At 50.8% G+C, this 19,769-nt stretch overlaps 11 protein-coding genes across 11 annotated transcripts; 6 read left to right on the top strand and 5 right to left on the bottom strand.

The window, feature by feature from the left end:
* Positions 1-80: 80 nt before the first annotated feature.
* Positions 81-1,597, bottom strand: AUEXF2481DRAFT_43094 (uncharacterized protein). Its single transcript, XM_013485364.1, has 2 exons — positions 1,260-1,597; positions 81-1,198 (listed from the first exon to the last, which is right to left on the bottom strand). Exons 1-2 carry the CDS (start codon positions 1,363-1,365, stop codon positions 366-368), a joined length of 939 nt encoding a protein of 312 aa, XP_013340818.1. The 5' UTR covers positions 1,366-1,597; the 3' UTR covers positions 81-365.
* Positions 1,598-1,975: 378 nt separating this feature from the next.
* On the bottom strand, positions 1,976-4,057 carry AUEXF2481DRAFT_426175 (uncharacterized protein). The gene is made up of 3 exons (XM_013485434.1): positions 3,242-4,057; positions 2,823-3,185; positions 1,976-2,773 (listed from the first exon to the last, which is right to left on the bottom strand). The coding sequence occupies exons 1-3, from the start codon at positions 3,916-3,918 to the stop codon at positions 2,206-2,208; spliced, it is 1,608 nt and encodes a 535-aa protein (XP_013340888.1). The 5' UTR covers positions 3,919-4,057; the 3' UTR covers positions 1,976-2,205.
* A 1,193-nt stretch (positions 4,058-5,250) lies between these two features.
* Positions 5,251-6,903, bottom strand: AUEXF2481DRAFT_426256 (uncharacterized protein). Its single transcript, XM_013485433.1, has 4 exons — positions 6,772-6,903; positions 5,783-6,712; positions 5,568-5,726; positions 5,251-5,499 (listed from the first exon to the last, which is right to left on the bottom strand). The coding sequence occupies exons 1-4, from the start codon at positions 6,822-6,824 to the stop codon at positions 5,418-5,420; spliced, it is 1,224 nt and encodes a 407-aa protein (XP_013340887.1). The 5' UTR covers positions 6,825-6,903; the 3' UTR covers positions 5,251-5,417.
* Positions 6,904-7,355: 452 nt separating this feature from the next.
* Positions 7,356-8,509, top strand: AUEXF2481DRAFT_32218 (uncharacterized protein; the record flags this gene model as incomplete). Its single annotated transcript, XM_013485332.1, has 3 exons — positions 7,356-7,369; positions 7,421-7,626; positions 7,680-8,509. The coding sequence occupies 3 exons, from the start codon at positions 7,356-7,358 to the stop codon at positions 8,507-8,509; spliced, it is 1,050 nt and encodes a 349-aa protein (XP_013340786.1).
* A 159-nt stretch (positions 8,510-8,668) lies between these two features.
* On the bottom strand, positions 8,669-10,345 carry AUEXF2481DRAFT_68746 (uncharacterized protein; the record flags this gene model as incomplete). The annotated part of the gene is made up of 3 exons (XM_013485412.1): positions 8,669-9,939; positions 10,014-10,190; positions 10,246-10,345. 3 exons carry the CDS (start codon positions 10,343-10,345, stop codon positions 8,669-8,671), a joined length of 1,548 nt encoding a protein of 515 aa, XP_013340866.1.
* A 195-nt stretch (positions 10,346-10,540) lies between these two features.
* AUEXF2481DRAFT_426134 (uncharacterized protein) lies at positions 10,541-11,643 on the top strand. The gene is made up of 2 exons (XM_013485432.1): positions 10,541-11,447; positions 11,505-11,643. The coding sequence occupies exon 1, from the start codon at positions 10,726-10,728 to the stop codon at positions 11,311-11,313; it is 588 nt and encodes a 195-aa protein (XP_013340886.1). The 5' UTR covers positions 10,541-10,725; the 3' UTR covers positions 11,314-11,447; positions 11,505-11,643.
* Positions 11,418-12,812, top strand: AUEXF2481DRAFT_47938 (uncharacterized protein; the record flags this gene model as incomplete). The annotated part of the gene is made up of 3 exons (XM_013485392.1): positions 11,418-11,447; positions 11,505-11,637; positions 11,689-12,812. The coding sequence occupies 3 exons, from the start codon at positions 11,418-11,420 to the stop codon at positions 12,810-12,812; spliced, it is 1,287 nt and encodes a 428-aa protein (XP_013340846.1).
* Positions 12,813-13,158: 346 nt separating this feature from the next.
* AUEXF2481DRAFT_43090 (uncharacterized protein) lies at positions 13,159-14,134 on the top strand. The gene is made up of 4 exons (XM_013485363.1): positions 13,159-13,301; positions 13,361-13,425; positions 13,511-13,579; positions 13,779-14,134. Exons 1-4 carry the CDS (start codon positions 13,262-13,264, stop codon positions 13,968-13,970), a joined length of 366 nt encoding a protein of 121 aa, XP_013340817.1. The 5' UTR covers positions 13,159-13,261; the 3' UTR covers positions 13,971-14,134.
* A 1,060-nt stretch (positions 14,135-15,194) lies between these two features.
* Positions 15,195-16,230, top strand: AUEXF2481DRAFT_47937 (uncharacterized protein; the record flags this gene model as incomplete). The annotated part of the gene is made up of 2 exons (XM_013485391.1): positions 15,195-15,356; positions 15,424-16,230. 2 exons carry the CDS (start codon positions 15,195-15,197, stop codon positions 16,228-16,230), a joined length of 969 nt encoding a protein of 322 aa, XP_013340845.1.
* Positions 16,231-16,398: 168 nt separating this feature from the next.
* Positions 16,399-17,479, bottom strand: AUEXF2481DRAFT_7702 (uncharacterized protein; the record flags this gene model as incomplete). The annotated part of the gene is made up of 3 exons (XM_013485301.1): positions 16,399-16,764; positions 16,820-17,403; positions 17,461-17,479. The coding sequence occupies 3 exons, from the start codon at positions 17,477-17,479 to the stop codon at positions 16,399-16,401; spliced, it is 969 nt and encodes a 322-aa protein (XP_013340755.1).
* Positions 17,480-18,546: 1,067 nt separating this feature from the next.
* On the top strand, positions 18,547-19,668 carry AUEXF2481DRAFT_43088 (uncharacterized protein). Its single transcript, XM_013485362.1, has 3 exons — positions 18,547-18,692; positions 18,750-19,211; positions 19,265-19,668. The coding sequence occupies exons 1-3, from the start codon at positions 18,657-18,659 to the stop codon at positions 19,580-19,582; spliced, it is 816 nt and encodes a 271-aa protein (XP_013340816.1). The 5' UTR covers positions 18,547-18,656; the 3' UTR covers positions 19,583-19,668.
* The last annotated feature ends 101 nt before the right edge of the window (positions 19,669-19,769 follow it).

Below are 19,769 nucleotides of genomic sequence, written 5' to 3'. Positions count from 1 at the left end.
CTCCTCAGAGCTTCCTACCTTCACAAGACGAGATGAGTATCCATCGTCCCTCCAGACTCCTCCGTTCTTACATGCATCCGGTGCAGCATCCGAATGCAATGAAAGCAAGTCATGTAATTTCGAGCCTGCCTGAGAAGTCTTCGATTTCCTTAAGGTCTCTCTCCTGTAGACACTCGATGGACACATGGAAGATTGGCATGTCTCTGAGTGCGTTGAGAAGAAGCTGTATTCACTGTACTCTAGGAGCCCCTTTTTTTGAACACCCAAGCGCCTCGATGAAAAAGCATTAACATTATATTAAAAACAAAACAGAGCAAGCAGAAATGAAAAGAAGAAACCTCCAAAGATCCAACCGCCCCTCCCTTCTAATGACCACCAGTAGTAGGCAGACCAACAGAAACCTTGAAGGAATCGTAAATCAACCACTGGAAAGCGGTAAGAGTGCCAATCATTCCAATTCTCAAACCGACTCCGGACCACAGACCTCTGAAGCCAATCTGGGAGTAGATTCTGCTGACTGCTGCACCAGCACTTTCGCCGGCCTTTCTGTCGCTGTTGAGTTTGCTGACCATGACATCTGCTGGGTGGGAGACTACTGCGCAGCCGATACCTGCAATGTAACCTCCCAAGAAGGAAACACCGGTCTGTGCCAAGGTGCCATAGCTTTCCTTTGGCTTGCCGAGCTGCTTGTAGATTTGCCCAACCGCAGATTCAAAAGTCGCGAATTTGACCATGGTATAAGGGATTTGGCGCGCCCACAGGGGATACAAGCCCTTGTAAAGACCAGCCACACCCTCCTGCGCAACAACCTTACTCCACCCTTCCCTAAGCGTATTCGCAAACGGCGGCAGTGTAGTCTGCATCCTCACCTTGATAGCCTCCAACGGACACAGGAACAAATCCGCAATAGCCTCCGCAGTAGCCGAAGCTCCCAAATACACAACCGTCTTGTTTGTGTTGGGGAAAAGTTTCTCGCCATAGGTGTATTTGAAGAATTCATAGGCGCCGTATTTTCCGGCGCCTTGGAAGGAGTAGCCGACAAAAGTGGGAGACCAGCCGAAGAAGACGCCGCGGAGTCCTTCTTTGCGGAAGATTGTGCGCCAGGCTTGGGTGTTGGAGGAGTAGAGTTTGGAATCTACTTGACGGCGGCATTTTACGAGATCCAGGGGGGTTACTGCTGTGTGGGTGGGTCCGCAAGCTATAGTGTGTTAGTTGGTTGCTTGCCGGCTGCGTCGCTGAGGAGAGGAGCAAGAACGCACCAATGATTCCACCCAATGTGCAAGCTGCAAAGTAGGTGCCAGAGAAGAGCTCGATGCTTCTCTTGGGAGTTACTGCGCCAGGCGCTTCAGGCTTGTTCAGTGCCATCGTTGCGTCTGTGTGTTTCCGGAGAGATAAGAGCTATACAGCTATGATGTCAAGCTTCAAGCTTTAGACAGAGGTGGAAGTGAATTGAAATGCAAGCTAACAACACCAAAAACCGAGCACAAGACCAGAGAGGAGATTGAGACAACAAAGTAGTCAGGAGGAGAAAGCAAGACTTGAAGAACAAAAGTAACTTGACCGAACCAACCGATGTTCCCTCAACCTTGCTGCTTCCTCCTTAGGTGCCCGGATGTTACGGCGATGATGTCAGGGCTTTGATAGCTTTCGTCGTCGGAGCGTCGTGCCGTTTCTACCGAACACCGACCACCGACGCCTATAACAGTTTTCCCAACCCGCTCAGTGCCGTTTCCCCTCCCAGCCATGTTGAGATAAGGGTATTGAGCACGCTACTCTATGTCGGGTTGCCGAGGCAGGTCAACTTGCACAGTCAATGTATGAGACTGACTGTGGTAGAGGGATTGCACTGGTACAGCTCTGGGAAGGTTCAACAAGTCTTGTTCTAGTAATTGATATAATGTGTGTGAGATAGTAAATGCTTCGCTAATGAATCTAGTTTGAAAAGGAAAAAGATGAACATCAAACCGAAAGAACTCCCCTTTTCCCATCTTGTTCGCCAAAGATGATTGAGTGCCTGACCATTTCCCATGATCCGATGCCTTGTAACTCCGTGAACGCAGTGATTGGCGTTCCAACTTCGTCTGTTCACTCCTTGATCCGATTCTTGTCCAGAATTTGGTTGGTCTCCTGGGCTCCCTTGCGCCTACGCTTCCTTGAAAACAGTCGTAAAATGCCTCGAACCTATGTTGTGCGCCTCGGAAGGTGTCATGATGGTATGACAGGTGAGGAGACCTCGTTTGCTCGAGGGGTCTCTTCCGTCATAACGATGTCCTCAAGCTCCACTACCCGATCCTCAGATGCCGGTGCATCAGATATATGCATAGGCGAGGGTTCGCTAGCTAACAGTACCGGTTTCGAAATCGCTGCAGGACTTGATGCCGCACTGCTAACATCTCCATCCTCTGGCGGTGCGAAACTCCAGACTTCCATGACTGTTTTACCCTGCCTGGATGCAAGGACGACTGCCTTTTCTTCTTCAAACACGACACGCCAGACGGCTTCTGCGGGTTGACCGAGCTCGCGTACGAGACAGCCGCGTTGAAGGTCCCAGACCTTGACGCGACCGTCGGAACCGCCAGAAACGATGCGTGAGTCATCAAATTGCAGCGACGTCACGCTGTTATCGTGTGCCGCAAGGCGATGGATTGGCGTATAGGATTGCAATGACCAGACTCTAACACTGCCATCACTACCACCAGTCACGAGTGTGTCGCCGCGGAGCTGAAGCTGGCCAACGAGAGAGGTATGGCCTTGTAGAATGGCCAGACATTTGCTGTGAGCTGTCAGTGGTGTATCTGAAACGAGATTGTGTAGATGCTTACCCATCCGCAACATTCCAGACGCGGACGCTAGTATCCAGACTGCCTGTAGCAACACGCTTTCCATCGAAAGCGACAGCATAAATCTGACTGAAGTGACCTTGCAGCGTCCTCAAACATCTGCCCTCGCTAATGCTCCAGATTCGTGCAGTGGTATCGTAACTTCCAGAGACGACCAGATCTCCGTGAATCTCAAGGCAGCGAACACTTGCTTGATGACCCATGAGTACGTGCTTACACTGACCCTTTTCGATATCCCAGATACGAAGAGTGGTATCACGCGAACCAGATATAGCCGTTGTGGCGTTTGACATCTTTAGACAACGAACCGTGGAAGTATGGCCTCGCAGCATGTGTATAGGTTGTCTGAGATATGTCATTAGTACTGCGTGTGACACCCCCGTCAAAACGAGGGAACTTACCCGGTTGCCATGTTCCAGACACGAACGTCTCTATCACAACCACCAGACACCAGGGTGTCGCCCCATGGAACCATGGCCCAAACACCCATGACGTGACCTTGTAAACATCTTAGATGCTTGCCTTCAGTGTCGAAAACGTGGATCTTTGCATTATCCAGGGCGACGATGATGTACTTGTCGGTGAGATGCAGACTCGTTACAACGCCTTGGTCCGGAGTGATTTGCCTCGTGTCTACTTTGCCGCCCATTCGCCAGGCCGTCTCGACCTGGTACTTTTGCTTGAAGTGAGTACGGTATGTCATGGCCTGTGGTCGTCGGCGGATAGCTTGAGAAGGCAGGACCGGGGCAGAGGTTGTTCTATCAAGACTCTTCACACGACTCAGATCAGGGGTCGAAGTGCTGAAGCTAGCGAGTGCGGGGTTGTGTATGCGTAGGGCATGTGTTGCGAAGCTGAGAGAGGAAGCCGCTTGAGACGGCTCATAAGGTGACGAATGCTGCTGCCTTGTACTAGTGGACGGAGCGTCATCTGACATGCGGCGATAGGCGTGTTTCTCGCAGAGGCTCTTCCAAGCCATGTCGTCGCTGACCAACTCATGCCATCTTTTAGAAACCTGTGATGAGCGAGCAAGCGTTTTGGCATCGTCGATGAAAGTGAGTATCTGGAGTTGCGTCAGCATAAAGGTAGACCCAATCTAGCATGGAGATGCTTACCCTTAGGCAGAGCTCGTTAGGCAATACGCCGAAGGGGTCTCTCTTTAATCGTGGAGCGACAAAGTTTGCAACATAGCCTAGTAGCTTTCCATCGCAGTTGGTCAACAGTTCTGTCAGGATGCGTTTGCGTTCGTCTATGTCCATGTCGGAGAAGATGGTCTTCATATGCCTAAATCTCAAACTCTTGTCCACTCCGAAATTGCTTTGGCTATCACCATCGTCTGAGTCTCCATCATCTGCCATGTTCAAGTCCAGGGAGGGTGTTGCGGTAGAGGCCCAGCTGGGAAGACGACGGCCTGGGGAAGGAGACGGAGCCGGGGTGGGTGGTGAGGCGGGCGCTGACGGAAGCAGGTTGCCCGGGATGACATTTGGGTTTGAAGGGATCGGTATGGGCACACTGGTGGAAGAAGAGGAGATAGATCGTGCTGAGGGTCGCGAGACAACAGGCTGGGGCTTGTGGTGACGCTGAGCGAAGATGCGCGCCTCACTGCCCGACGCGACGTCCGCATCGTATTCGACAGGCATGGATAAAGGTCGCTGAGTCTGCGGATATGAGGGATGCCAGTCCGAGGGGTCGTCCATGACTGCGCGTGCTTGTGTCGACGACTCTTGACTTCCCGTTCGCGCTTTGTCACCCTCGTGGTCAGGCGGACTTGTGATGGGGCAGCCGGCTGGGGATGATGGCGATCAGCGACGGCACAGTCTCCGTCGAAAGTGGGATCGTCCTGTTCAAACGAATGGATGCGAATGTTTGTGTGTCGAAAAAGGCGGTTATGTCGGAAGGAGATGGAAAAATGGTCTGGTTGCGCAATGCGGACTAAGTGAGTCGAGGCCGGGAAGTTAAAGGTGCTGGTTACGCTGAAACACTCGTCCAGACGCCTGATTCAATATCGAGGCCTACAATTTACTGTCCGATGCTCAAACAAACGTCTCAACAAAGCCTCCGATATCACTTCCTCGCTTTCCGTTCTCGAGATTCTCATAAACACACTTCGAAACCATTATCAGCATCCAGGCGTGGCAGGGACAATAACCAGTGAGAACCGTCACCAACGCCAAGCGACCGTTCCAGCCTGACCAAATCCCCCCTTCGCCATGACGTGAAGATCCTTGCGCCAAAGACACGCCCATAAAGGCTAAAGCACGAGTCTACTGATGTGACCATAATACCACAGAATCTGCTCACGCCTTCGAATCAGTCTGATGCTGTACGGTGCCGCCCTGGTCATTCTTGCATTCCGCTTCCGTCCACATGTCCAGACTGTGCAGCCGTTGATTCTCTCCAGACTCCACTCTGCACTGCTATCCACCGGGCCCGCATGCAGCGACTAAACTTCGCTATCGATTACAGCCTCTCCATCTATGCCGTTGCCATCGTCCAGCCAACTCATGACACGAAGCCCAGATGACTGCTCGAATCCGATCGGAGTGCTGAACGCGAATTTGCATCCATCGACATGCATATTCACGTGCGTGGAATAAGTGGTTTCCAAAGACACACACTTCGCATGATCAGAAATCGTGAGATTTTGCTGTCAAGATAGAATCTAAACAAACCTGCCGATATTAATGGCCGTGTCCAAATACTTGAGTCAAGAGTGGAAGCAGCATTCCTCCTACGACTGCCAGCGTGTCACTGAGCACAGGACTCTCTTGTTTGTTCGACGCTGGCTGATATCCATCGTACGCGTTCGAATCACCATAGCCGTTGGGAGTAGCACTACCCATGTCGTGTCCATGTTTCGTGTCTTGCATAGCATGCATGGCAACATATCTGAGCGGCACATTAGCTGTGAGGCAGAGTGAACCACATATAGGTTCTTGACTTACAAGAACGTGCCTCCTGAGAATAACAGCAGAAGGCCGGTGAAAAATCGGGTTCCATGCTCGCTCTGACCAATACTCCCCTCGAAAATGTTGACGAGGGCCCATGTCATCAGTGCGCCAATTGGCGCAGCCAGACTGAACACTATGAGATGGTTTCGGGCTCTTCTCTTCGAAAGTCCCTGTTTGAGTAATGCTGAGGTCAAACCAAAAGCAGCAGGAGCCTTATGAATCATCAAGGCTATAAAAACAATGAATCCCAGCCTTCGTGATGAGCCCGTCGAGGAAGCTCCTAGAGCGATACCGTCGGCTGCGGCGTGTATGACCAGTCCGACGGTCGTCGAAGAGGGACGTGATTGTTGCATTGGATCTGATGGTGGTGCGCCATCTGGGTCTTCTGCTTCCGACGTCTGGTTGGCAGATCTGTGGAGATTGAAACGATCCAGCGCTATATGGAATCTCTGTGGTTGCGAAGAAGCTGCTGCATGGCGAGGCAGTTGATCAATCAGGTACATTAAGACGAAGCCCATGACTAAAGAGACTCCGATCCATGCATGAGGTTCCCAGTCATCGTGTTCCTCCTCTTGATGACCTCCTGTTTTGTGGTCGGGTTCTTTCGGAGAGGTAGGTACGTCCTCGGGGCGTCCGTCATCGGGTCCAGTCAAGTCCGTGTTTCTGGTATGTATGTCGGGAAGATGCGAGAGATTATAGTCCGGCGAATCCAATTGCTCTTCTGGACTTCGGCTGGTCAGAGAGATGGATCGACCTGCGTGAGCATGGCCAACTTCGCGAGCGCTATACAGCGTCTCGACACCCTCCGGTATGATAACGATGAGCGCTGTTCCTACGAGCACACCAGTACCGATTGCCGTAGTCAATCGAAGTTGGCGTTGAGATAGAGAAAACGATAGCGGTAGAGATCCGGCGAGAAAGGAACTGTATGCGCATCTTGTCAGACGGTGTGTTTACTTGTCTTCAAAGGGGTGCTCACTCACGCAATTGTCATGATGGTGCTCAAGACGAGCAACATGAAGAGTCCTGACCACATCTCGGGCGACTAAGATACTATGACACGGAGACTATCCTGTCCAAAACATTGTGTATCGTTCCGAAAAGGCTTCTGAGTGGATGCACGCCAAAGATGCGGATTGTAAGGGTGACGCGCTTGCGCGAGCTCCACCTCGAATCCAAGACAACAAAGCCAGGGCTACCCCAGCAACATTGGTTTATCGCATTGCCAACACGAATCGATTTTGCCATAGAGCGTCTGTTGCCAGATTAGTTGATGTTGTGAACATGTTCTGACATGGTTACTGCAGTCGATAGCAGGTTTTGGTAAAATTAAGCTCAGAATGGACGTTGCATGATCATGTGGCACCTTCCTGCGTAAACAGTGTTCACCTAGTGAATCGATTGCTTGGTAATGCTGACAGGATCGATGTCTCTCCACCTCCAACCACATACAACTGACTATCTTTCACCTCTCACCTCTCATCTTTCACGCCTTTCCTTTCACATTTCAACATTCGAGTTGCTTCAACAACTAAATCTCAAAACATCTCCCCATACCTCTGCTACAATGAAGCTTTTCGTGTAAGTTCGATGTGAGTGACATCATATCTCACTATTGACAAACATCCATAGCACAGGAGCAACAGGATATATCGGCGGCGATGCGCTTTACGCCATCGTCAAAGCTCATCCCGAGTACGAAATTACTGCTCTGGTCCGAAACTCTGACAAAGGTGCACAAGTTGCGGTCGACTACCCTAAGGTGAGGCTGGTCTACGGTGACCTGGACTCATCTGATCTCATCGAAGAAGAGTCCCAGAAGGCAGATGTTGTGTGTCGTACGTCGAGATTATTATCCACCACACCGATTCGGTCAGACTAACACGATCAGATTGGGCCGACGCCGACCATGAAGGATCAGCCAAAGCTATCATCAAAGGTCTTTCAGCAAGACAGTCTGAGACATCCGGCTTCCTGATTCATACTTCCGGAACCGGAATCTTGATGTACACAGATCTTGATCAGAAGATGTTTGGAGAAGATGCTACAAAGATCCACGATGATTGGGACAACGTCAAGGAGATGATCACTGGCATCCCGGACCATGCACCCCACAGAAATGTCGACAAGATAGTTCAGTCTGCCCGCGATGAGGATAACGTCAAGAGTGCCATTGTTTGCCCTCCATGTATCTATGGACCTGGAAGAGGTCCTGGCAACCAAACGAGCGTCCAGGTACCTTCGCTTGCTCGATGCACTATACAGCAGGGCCAAGGTATCCAAGTCGGCGCTGGCAAAACCTTCTGGACTCAGATCCATGTCCAAGACCTGTCAGATCTCTATCTGAAACTTGTGGAAGCAGCTTCCAACGGTGGAGAGCCTGCTACCTGGAACGACGAGGGCTACTACTTCTGCGAGTCTGGTGATCTTATTTGGGGAGAGGTAGCGCGTCAAGTTGCCCGTTCTGCGAAAAAGCAAGATCTCATCAAGGAAGACGGAGTCAAGGAGTACTCAGCCGAAGAGGTCGAGAAGATCAAGTCCTTCGGATCTGCGCTGTGGGGATGCAACTCCAGATGCCGTGCAATAAGAGCTGGCAAGCTTTTGGGATGGAAGGCTAAATCTCCTAGTCTGGAGAAGACTATCGATGCCACAGTCCTGGCCGAAGCGAAGAAGCTGGAAGTTGTTGTCGGACATGCTAAGATCGCTGCTGGAGAAGCATAAGCATTCCAGAGATGACATGCTTGGACTCGCACGATGAATGAGACACATACGATAGCTAAGGCATTTTGCTAGCAAAACAATGAACACCAACAGAACGACACATCTCACTATTATACAAAGAGCTAGCAACCTCACCCTATTACGTGATAACTACGAGATTCAAACGCTCTCGATCTTAGCTGCTTTTACCCAGTCTCCATTTCCTGCTGCGCTTTCTTGACGGATCGCGTAAAGTTCATCAATGAAGGCAGGGACGAAAGTGCCAGGACCCCTAACAGACTCTCTCTTCGCAGCCCTCTCAGCAGCTATCTCATACATCAAGATACCGGTGACAGCGGCAAGTAACTTGTCCTCTCTTTCCACGGCCAAGAAGCTCGCAATAGTAGTGCCCAAGGTGCATCCGCTTCCGGTAATCTCACCCAGGTATGCATGTCCATTACTAATTTTGAACGTGCGTTCTCCATCAGACACAACATCTGTCTCGCCAGTCATCAGGATTACGTTACGTTCCTTTGCAGCGACAGACTTGACGAGTTGGACACGGTCGTCCAGAGTCAAGGTCGAAGCACCGCTGTCGACACCGTGCTGTTTGAAGCCTGTAGCTCCTGATACAGTACGGATCTCGCCCTCATTGCCTTTGATGACATCGAAATACCCGCCGCGCATGAGAGCCGCCACACCCTCACGACGCTGTTGAGTGGCTCCTGCACCAACGGGGTCAAGCAAGACAGGTCCACCAACACTGTTGTAAGCAGCGATGGTGTTGAGATGGTTGATTCTCATCTCGGGGGTAGTAGTGCCCATATTGATGACGAGACTACCGCCAAAAGATGCGAGATCATCAGCCTCCATGCTGTTGTTCGACATGATGGGACTTGCACCGACGGCCAAAGCGACGTTTGCAGCAAAATTCTGCACAACAAGGTTTGTCATGTTATGGCAAAGGGGCTTCTTGCCAGCCAAACGCTTGACGAGCTCAGGGATGATGCGTACGATGTCTTCATGAGAGAGTGCTGGGGCAGAGATGGACGTAGCAAAAGGAGGTGGAGTTGCAACAAGCTCGCGAAGATCGGAAGCAGCCTTCTTGGGGTCTTTGGCAGCCATAATGGCGCTCACGACAGCAACACCATCGAGACTTTTTTGGGCAGCTGCAGTCTGGTAGAGAACACGCTGGCAGTTCTTTGCGTTGATGCCACCAATACAGACGGTCTTGATCTCGGGTGCAGATTGAGCCAAGGATGTGAGGATGTACTGGACTCCAGAGGTGCCGATGATAGACTTTGTGTTTTCCTTGGTTGGGGTAGCAAAGACAGTTCCTACACCTAGGTAGTCGGCTCCTCCTTTGGCTGCAATTTCGGCTTCCTGCAGGGAGTTTGCCGTCACACCGATGATGGCGTCCTTTCCGAGGAGTCTACGAGCAGATGCGAGATCTGACAACATATGATTAGATCTGCCAACTTCACACGAAAAGTGATGCACCAGTGGAGCGAAAGAGCAAGCATACCAATATCATCTTGGCCAATGTGAACACCTTCGACACCAGCAGCCAAAGCTACGTCTACTCTATCATTGATGAGAAGCGGAACACCAGCAGGTTTGGTCACAGCATGTAGAGCTTTGGCAATACGAATCTGCTCGGCGGTATCGCTGGTCTTGTCACGCAATTGAACAATGGTAACGCCTATGAGGAAGTCAGATTTTATGGTAGTGAGATATAATGACTGGTGTTCTCGGACCTCCTTCCACAGCAGCACGAACGACCTCGATGATATCCTTGTCGCCGAGGATGGCAGGAGTATTATCGGTGACCAGATATACAGAGTAATCTACGTGCATTTTGATTAATTGTGCGTTGTTCAACAAATGAAAGAATAAGTTGGTGGTTGGGAAGAGAGATCAACCGATCCCGGCGTCGAGTCACGGCAGAATCTATAGGAGCTGTATTGCAACATCCGATGGTCGCTGTCACTCCAAAGGACCATCTTCGAGGCTGTCAGATGCATGCTCATCGAAATGGTAGTATGTGAAAGACTCGTCTGGTTCTGATCAAGATGTTGTGCTGTCACTAGGTGCAAAACTAGCAGACTAGGAAGCTGCTGCCTGCATAGCATAAAGATGTGTCCTCCTCACAAGCTTCCAAATGAAGATGACATTTGAGATCACGATCAAGCTTCGACGCGTGCCGCACCATCACAAGGACTACAGAAATCACAGCAATGGAAGCTTTTCTTTCCGAGACCTGTTCTGCAAGCAGACTTAGAAGGACCTGCGACAGAGCCAAAGGACACAGCAAAGTCGGGCAGCTGAGAGTTGCTTGTGAACAAAGGTGCTCCCGTCGTCGAAGAGTCAAGACGACGGTCAAAGATCACGCTTACGGCAGGTCGGCGAATGCGGGCACGAGCGCTGAACGCGGGGCGGAGGCTGCAAGACTTTTCGCACACTCATACTCGCTGCGACTCTTGACTGGCCCGAGACGCCTTCTTCCTCTCCCTTTCTTCTTTCTTCTTCCCACACAACCAACCCCAAAGAGTTGCCATCACCAACTTAACACGCCTTGTGTTTGCCTGGCCTCAGACCATTGCAGACCACCCCTGAGACAAGACTCAACACCCTACACCCTCCAACGCTCGCCCGCATTCCGGATCCGACTTGAAATCTACCAAGAACCCGCGACATTCAGACCAAGCAGGCAGTTTATGTATTCGTCCCGCCGCTCTCAACGACTCGCAGTTCCGGACCCTCCCAAGCTGCAACCCTTTCGTATATTGCGAAGACCTTGTAGCAACCAACTCACAAACGACTGAACAATTGCATGTTGTCGACCAATATCGCCAACCCATCAACAATCTCCCACACCTACATTTTACCCTAAACCAAATTTTACCATTAACCACCAACAACCGCAATCATGGCTGGAGGATCTGTCAACATCCGTCGCGTACGTACCCTGCCCCTTGCCAGCCTACAATCCATCCCGTACTGATTCCATCTTCAGGACATCAGCGACCCCTTCTATCGCTACAAGATGGAGCGTCTTCAATCCAAGATTGAAGGAAAGGGTAACGGTATCAAGACCGTTGTCGTCAACCTGAGCAACGTCGCTCAGCAACTCGCACGCCCTCCTACTTGTAAGTCTCCTCGATGCACACTCAATCTTTCTCAACGCTGATTATATCCAGACGTTATCAAGTATTTCGGCTTCGAACTCGGTGCCCAGACCACCAACGACCCCAAGGATGACCGCTGGATCATCAACGGTGCCCACGAGGCTTCCAAGCTGCAAGATTACCTTGACGGCTTCATCAACAAGTTTGTCCTGTGCAGAAGCTGCAAGAACCCCGAGACTGTTATTAGCATCAAGGACCAGCGCATTCTCATGGACTGCAAGGCTTGCGGTACCATCACCGAGGCCGACCCTCGCCAGAAGCTGTCTTCTTTCATCTTGAAGCAGCTCCCCGCCAAGGGCAAGAAGGACAAGTCCACCAAGAAGGCTGAGCGCAGGGCCAGAAAGGAGGCCGAGCGTAACGGCACTGCTGTCAACGACGATGGAAACGGTAGCAACAACGGTAGCTCGGACCAGGACGACGATGACGCCGACGTCGGTCTTGACGCTGGCAGCGACGACGAGCTCACCCGCCGCATTAACGCTGAGGCTCAAGAGCTCGACGAGCCTGAAGAGGAGAAGGAAGTTGAATGGACTGTCGACATGTCCGAGGAGGCCATCAAGGCCCGCGCCAGAGATCTGCCTGATGATCTCAAGCGTGCTCTCGTCATTGAGGGTGCCGAGGACGAGGATGGTGAGGGCAACCCCTACGACCAATTCGGCAAGTGGATCCTTTCCGAGGGCGAGGCCAAGGGTGGTGTCTCCAAGCTTGACGACGTCGAGGTCTATCTCAAGGCCAAGGAGCTTGGTATCGAGACCAAGCACAAGACTGTCGCCGTCATGGCTCAGACTATCTTCGACGAGAACATCGTCAAGCAGGTCGATGCCCGCAGCAGCATGCTCAAGCGTATGATCTCTTCCGAGAAGCACGAGAAGGCTTTCCTCGGCGGTTTCGAACGCTTTGTCGGCATGGAGAAGCCCGACCTCATCCCTCAGGTTTCCGCTATCCTCCTCCAGTACTACCAGAACGACCTTGTGTCTGAGGAGACTCTCAAGGCCTGGGGCTCCAAGGCCAGCAAGAAGTACGTTGATCTGCCCACCAGCAAGAAGGTCCGCAAGAGCGCCGAGAAGTTCATCGAGTGGCTCGAGACTGCCGAGAGTGACGAGGAGGACGACGAAGAGTCTTCTGACGAGGAGTAAGCATTTCTCGCAACGCGAAGATTTACCGACCCAACTGTTATGATTCACAGCTTATCGGCTCATGGTTAATGCACATTGGTTAAGCAACATCGAGCTTCGTGTAATGGTTGGACTCTTGGTTCATGTAAGCAATATAAATTAGCTGTCAGTAGTTGCTAGTCTGTTCGAGACACCTAATGATATTACATCTCCTCTCCTACCTCTGAACAGTGTGCAAATTATGTTGTGAATCGTAAGATCGAAAGTGAAGAATACTCGCCAAATTTTTGTGGATGTGAGTCGCTCTCTCCACGCGTGACAAACGAACGAAGTTCGGCGTGAATGATGGATCCGCAATCTTGCCTGAGAACCACAATACACACACATTCAATCAACAATAATGACATAACGTATCTTTTTTCCCTCAGTGAACGTGCCGAACACTGGATCTCTATCATCCTTTCTTCGTCATGGACAACAACATCCCACGAAACACGCCCGCGCTACTAGGTATATTTCTTCTCCATCACAACACAAGCATGACCACACAGACTTACGCCCAAGCGCAGCGCGAATTGATCAATTACGCAACAGTTTGATCAAGCGATTCGAAAACCTGGTCGAGCAAGCGGCTGTAAGTGCTGGGACTACACGACTATTTTCCCTGATGATGGGATGGGCTTTCGGGGGGTGGGAGAGATGGCTGATTCAGAACGCAGGTCGACAAGAATGATCGTAATAGTACGGCGTTGAGTCAATATCAATCACAGATTGAGACTGCTGCTTTGGTAAGTTGTCTATCTTGCTTGGGTACCTTTTCGATTGTGTTTTCTTCGTCCCCATCTTCATCGACTGCTGCTGCTTTCTTCCTGCCCTTCCCAGCTACTGCATCTTTGTGATCGTTTTTGCTCCATGATCTCTGCGCGAAAAATACTTCATGATACAAGAAAACGGGAGAGAATCGAGCGATGCTGACTATCGTATCAGATACGCACAAGCGAAGACATTCTGACTCTCACACGCCAAATGCAAGAGCTATGGCTATTTGGTCAACTCAAGACATTGGACAAGAACGACATTCAAGGACGTATTGATGCAGATGCCAAAGAGGTGGCCGAGATGCTTGCTATTCTTGTCGGCGGCGAACAGGAACAGAATGCTATGAAGATTGAGGATTGAACGGACGATTTCTTTGCTTCTGCTGGTCAGTAGCAGACCACATCCAGCTTCTCAGAGAAAGAGAAGACTTGACAAGTCGTATTGTCTAAGCATAGATAGAGAAGGCAGAATCTTTCTCGAGACAATCCATAGAACAAAACTTCAGTCTTGAGCCCACTCCAATCTTCTGTCGTGTGTACACTCTGCCGAGATGGATCCTTTCATGTATACTGCTCATAATACTCACGCCCCTGCATCTCAGACCAGATCGGAGGTCCTCGGCTGCACAAAACCTCCACGTGAACAGCAACCTTGATCTTGTCTTCCAGGTCCTCCGAGTATCTCCTCTATGTTCACCGAAACCAGTCACAGCCAACGACAACATCGGCAAACTTCGGAACGCTCACTCGAGACATACCGCGGTCCAAACTCGGTCTATAGAATCAAAAGCTTCTGCGGATTCGAGTCACACAATCGGGCCCCCGTTCATGTGTTTCTCGGGCCAGAGGGACAAGCCTCGGCTGTTGCATGCAAAGCAGCCCTCGAAGAAAAGTTTCCCCAGATCGGCGTTTTGCGGAGAACGCACATGTCAGGACCCCCCGCGACGTCATCTTTGGAGATAATTGTTCGGTGAATGAATGAGTTTGTTATTGCGATTGGGAGACTTGACGAGCAAGAAAGAAGACCAGAGAGGCAACTGAATGTGTGCAAGTGCTACGTATCCCAGGAAACCAGAAAGATGGATGGTTGACGAGTTCATAGATCAGGTACGAGAGTTTGGAATATTTGGCAGTTTGAGCTTCTGGAATTTCCCAATACCGAGGTGATCCATTCGTCCATCTGCCAATCCCTTTTCGCTCACCCAAGAAGTAACCGGTAAAAGGGTCTGATGACTCAAATCAGACAACACTTTATGAGGTAGCTAGCTCGTGCAGTGGGGGGAAATAAATAAGAAGTAACATATGACTCCTCTTGCTTTCGTCAACTGTCTTCGTTCTCCCTATTCCTAGTCATCCAGTGATCAACCCCTAGTCTTCGCATTGCAGTCGCAAGTAGCTTGAGCTATACCCCTCGATACTGTATTTGCAAGAGATATCAGACAGAGTTGTCAAAACAACCGTCAACGCACGAACAAATTCACTCGAGACGAGCACGACAAGAGGGAAGCCCATCTGCAAGCTCTGCAGCCGAGGAAAGAGCACACGACTACTACCTTCCCAAACAACAAAAGAAGTACGAGCAATCATGTCAGCAAAAACAACAAAAGGTCCCGGCGGCAAGAAGCCAGCCTCTGCAGCCACAAACCTCGTCGCTGGCGGAGGAGCAGGCATGATGGAAGCTCTCGTCTGCCATCCCCTCGACACAATAAAAGTCCGCATGCAACTCTCAAAAAGATCTCAACGTGGTGTAAGTAATCCCATGTCTTTACTCCTCCGCTTCCTTCTCTCGAGCAATTACTCATGAGCAAATGCAGGGCTCCCGTCGCGGCTTCATTCAGACCGGTGTCTCGATCGTAAAACGCGAAACCCCTCTCGCCTTGTACAAAGGTCTCGGTGCCGTCCTCACGGGTATCGTGCCCAAGATGGCCATTCGCTTCACCTCCTACGAATGGTACAAGCAAGCTCTCGCCTCCCCCACAGGAGAAATCACCTCCAAAGCTACCTTCTTGGCTGGTCTAGCAGCAGGAGTCACAGAAGCCGTTGCCGTCGTCACCCCCATGGAAGTCGTCAAGATTAGATTGCAGGCTCAGCACCACAGTATGGCTGATCCCTTGGACATTCCGAAATACAGAAACGCTGCTCATGCTTTGTATACTGTTGTCAAGGAGGAGGGTGTGGGTGCTTTGTACAGAGGTGTGTCGCTTACGGCACTCAGACAGGGAACCAATCAGGCTGCCAACTTTACCGCGTACACCGAGCTCAAGGCTTGGTTGCAGGAGAGATCTGGATCTCCCAACGCTGCCTTGCCGGGATGGCAGACTGCGTTTATTGGATTGATTTCTGGTGCTGTTGGTCCTTTCAGCAATGCGCCAATTGATACCATCAAGACGAGATTACAGAGGAACCCTGCTCAGCCTGGCGAGACTGCCGTGGGCAGAATCGTCACCATTGGCAGCCAGATGTGGAAGCAAGAGGGTATTAGAGCGTTCTGGATGGGCATCACACCTCGTGTTATGCGTGTCGCTCCCGGTCAAGCCGTCACATTCGCCGTGTACGAGTACTTGAAAGAGATCATGGAAAGAGGAAGAGAGATGAAGCCGGGCGGCAGTTACGAAGAGTAGGAAATAATTCGAGACATGTACCCGCCTACCTTTGCGTTTGATCTTCTACGACTTCACTATTCTCTCTCTCTCTCTCTCTCTCTCTCTCTCTGCTGTGCCATTCCGTTGTCAATGCTTCGATTTGCGCCTGAGATGCAGGCGATCGGTATACAGAGTATGTGCAAGTGTCTACCTTCTTCCAGGTCTCTTGGGTCTCGCGAACGTCTTGGTCTCGACCTTTTGTTCCTGAAACTCCTCGGCCAGTGTGCTTGCTGACCACTCATCAGGAGAGCTGGCTTCGAGACGCTTTGTGATGTTCAGGCCAACGTTCGAGGCCAGGGTGACGAGCTGCGAGCGGGACGAGGCGTAGACCATGCGCTCTTTGATCTTGCTCTTGCTAGGGCAGCTGTACATGAAGACAACGCCTTGCTGACCAGGATAGTTGTAGAAGGAGTAGCGGGGCTCCGATGAGCTGATCTCGGAGCTGAGGTTGGCGGGTTGGACGTCTTGTTTCGAAGCGTCGAGGTGTAGGGTCTCGCTTGCTACATCGATTCTCTGTCGCATTTGGTCAGTCTCTTGTGATATACAGCCCATCTCACCAAGCACTTACGATCATGACCAGCGAGCCTTCACGAGAATCCTTGAGACTCTCGAGAGCGTCGCTGACCTCGTCACCAAGGTTGAGGGCGATACCTGCACTGGGCAGACTTCTACCACCAGTACCTCCACTACTCTCCAGCGCCTCGGTGTCCTTGATGTGTTTCAGACCAGCCTCCTCCTCAGTCAAAGGTGCATCCAGACGGTTGTGCTTCTCATGACGATCCCAGCCCGCCGGTGTAAGCTCCTCAGCCGTAGTGCAGAAGACGGTCTCGCGGAAACGTTCGACTCCCAGCTCACGCACAAGAGTCAAACGTGTCGAGGCGAACAGCATCTTCTGGCGCACATTGGCTGTGTCGGGTACGTATGTTACGGCGATGTAGCCGTCGGCTGCCGAGCCATCTTGCTTGAGCAGAATATATCTCGCTTCATCCTTGCTAAGGTACTGCGACAGGCCAGACAGATCGCTGTGGAATTCTCCACTGGCTTGCAGAGTTTCGAGAGGTACGAGGGTTTCGTTCTTTATCGTTGCTAGGAGGCCTCGTTGTGAGGATGAGGACACGAGGTTGTTGAATGCATCCTGCAATTCTTTCGATGCTGCGAATTCGAACTGTCAGCTTTGTCCCCTGATGTAAATAGTACTCTACTACATACCTGAGATTCCAGACTGCATTGTGACTGTGGTGTGGTCTGTGATGGAAAGAGATGGCGGTGGACTGCCCCTCGAAGCTCAAGCACAAGTTCAAAGCAATGACGCGTTTCACCATCTCCAAGCCAACTAAACATAAGAGCATCTCACATCTTGCACTTCTTCACACGATTTCGAGCTTAGGATATGTACATGAAGCGACGTGTTGCTATGGACTAGTCATGCCTTACAGCACATATATACATTATAAGCATTAGTTTCAGAACTTAGTGGAAATTCCTTCATATTCTTCTTGAACAGTATCGGATGGGAGATGTATCGCCATGTCAGCATTCCAATGAAGAAGCCGAAGAGAACGATTTCGAGTATCCATAAGCAGAAACCAATGTCACGAAGCCATCGATTCGCTCCAGCGATTGGGTATGGGAAGTTGACGAAGCATTGCTGCAGAACACCGGTGCTTGAACTCTACCATCAGAGAGAGAGAGTGTGTAGTAGACCAAGTTTTTGCCGTTTACATACTCATGACAATGGTGAACCAAAACTAGCAATTCTCTCTCTCCAATGCCATCCTTTAAGATTGTCCTTGGCGGGCATATTGTTGATGGAGGATGGGTTCAAGCGTGTGGTGGAGCCTGTGGAGTGATGCCCCCCTTCGGGTTGCAACACCCAAGGCCTCTATATACCAGCCCTATCTCTACAAGTATGCAAAGTTTGTCTTAAGTACTCATGATGGCACTTCATCGAATTGACGTAGCTGGCCACCGGCCAGCAATGATGCTGGTTTTGTGCAGCCCGCGGCTGAACGGCTGCACCCCAGATCCTCAGATCTCATCAGCGGCAGATCGCAAACCAGGCACCTCATTCGGAGCCTCAACATCCATGACTTAAATTGAGTCGCAATACTGTGGATTGGATGGTCATGGTAGTGTTTCGCATTGAGGCTCAATTGCCCAGCTTATCGTTTTGCATGGCGCGATGCTTGTGGTGAAATCCTTGGGTTAAGCAGATTCGCTCTGCGTGGCACTAACGCGTCTCGCGATCAATGACGCATGATCTCTAGGGGTCTAAATGTTCAACTGCATTAAGATGCCCAATAGTCGCAAAACCTTCGAACGATGCTCTGAATTTGCTTTTATCTTCTGATATCTCCACGGTCTATACACTTTTTGCCTCTACTTCCTTGGCTCGAGAACTAACAATGTCAGAGAATATGGTCGTCATTGTAACTGGAGCGGTCAGTCGGTCCCTACCCATGATATCAATTTGCCATATTCTGATGTGGTGACAACAGAATCGAGGCATTGGTCTTGCTATTTGCGAACTCATCTTGAAGACCAACCAAAATGTCAAGTTGTATGCGGCGTCAAGGGCAGGAGCCGACCTTGGTCTCAAGAGTGCTGGCTCTGGATCGATCAAGTACCCCAAGCTAGATGTCACTAAGGATGAAGACATCAAGCAGCTTGCCGAAGATATCAAGCGTGAAGACGGCCAGATAAGCGTGCTCATCAACAATGCTGGAGTCAACACGTATCCGGAGCACACCCCTGAGAGCGTGAAGCAAATGCTGGACGTCAACTACCGTGGAACGTACAAGATGTGCAAGGCTTTCATCCCTCTTCTCTCAGATTCCGGACGTATCGTCAACATGTCATCCGTGGGAAGTCAATTGAAGATCTACAGTCAGCACAACGCAGCTCGGTTCAGAAACACTGGATCATACGAGGATGTTGAGAAGATTGCCGACGACTACATGGTAAGTTGTAACTTATTTCGAGTCTGGTCAAGACGTGGCTGATTGTTTTCCAGGAAGCTGTCAAGGCAAAGAAGGAGCTTGCCTCAGGTTTCGGCGACAAGGGCCAAGGCTACAGTGTCAGCAAAGCATGCGTCAACGCAATCACCGCGATACTTGCAAAGGAGAACTCTGGCCTCACAATCAACGCATGCTGCCCAGGCTGGGTAGACACTGACATGGGTGGTATTATGGGCAAGCCACCCAAGCGACCAATCGACGGTGCCAAAATTCCTGTCAAGTTGGGTTTCGGTGACATTTCCGGCACCACTGGTCGCTACTGGGCCAATCCTGGAATCTCGGATAAGGGAGACGGTCAAGTCATGGCTTGGTAATCGACGAGTCCTCGAAACGATGTAATGTAGTATGCCTTGTTCCATAATCATCAAACTGAAGCAATCGAAGTCAGCCACCAACAATCTTACATCATGAAGTTATGCTGTGATGGTGGAGCTTGATGCTTATGGTAAATGGCGATGTAGCCAAGTTCACTTACCTCTCAGGTCATCACAGAAGTCTGGG

This window comes from Aureobasidium subglaciale, assembly GCF_000721755.1.
Source record: "Aureobasidium subglaciale EXF-2481 unplaced genomic scaffold scaffold_22, whole genome shotgun sequence".
NCBI lineage: Eukaryota > Fungi > Ascomycota > Dothideomycetes > Dothideales > Saccotheciaceae > Aureobasidium > Aureobasidium subglaciale.
Note: the sequence above shows the minus strand (reverse complement) of the source record. Positions and strands in the feature narration are given on the sequence as shown.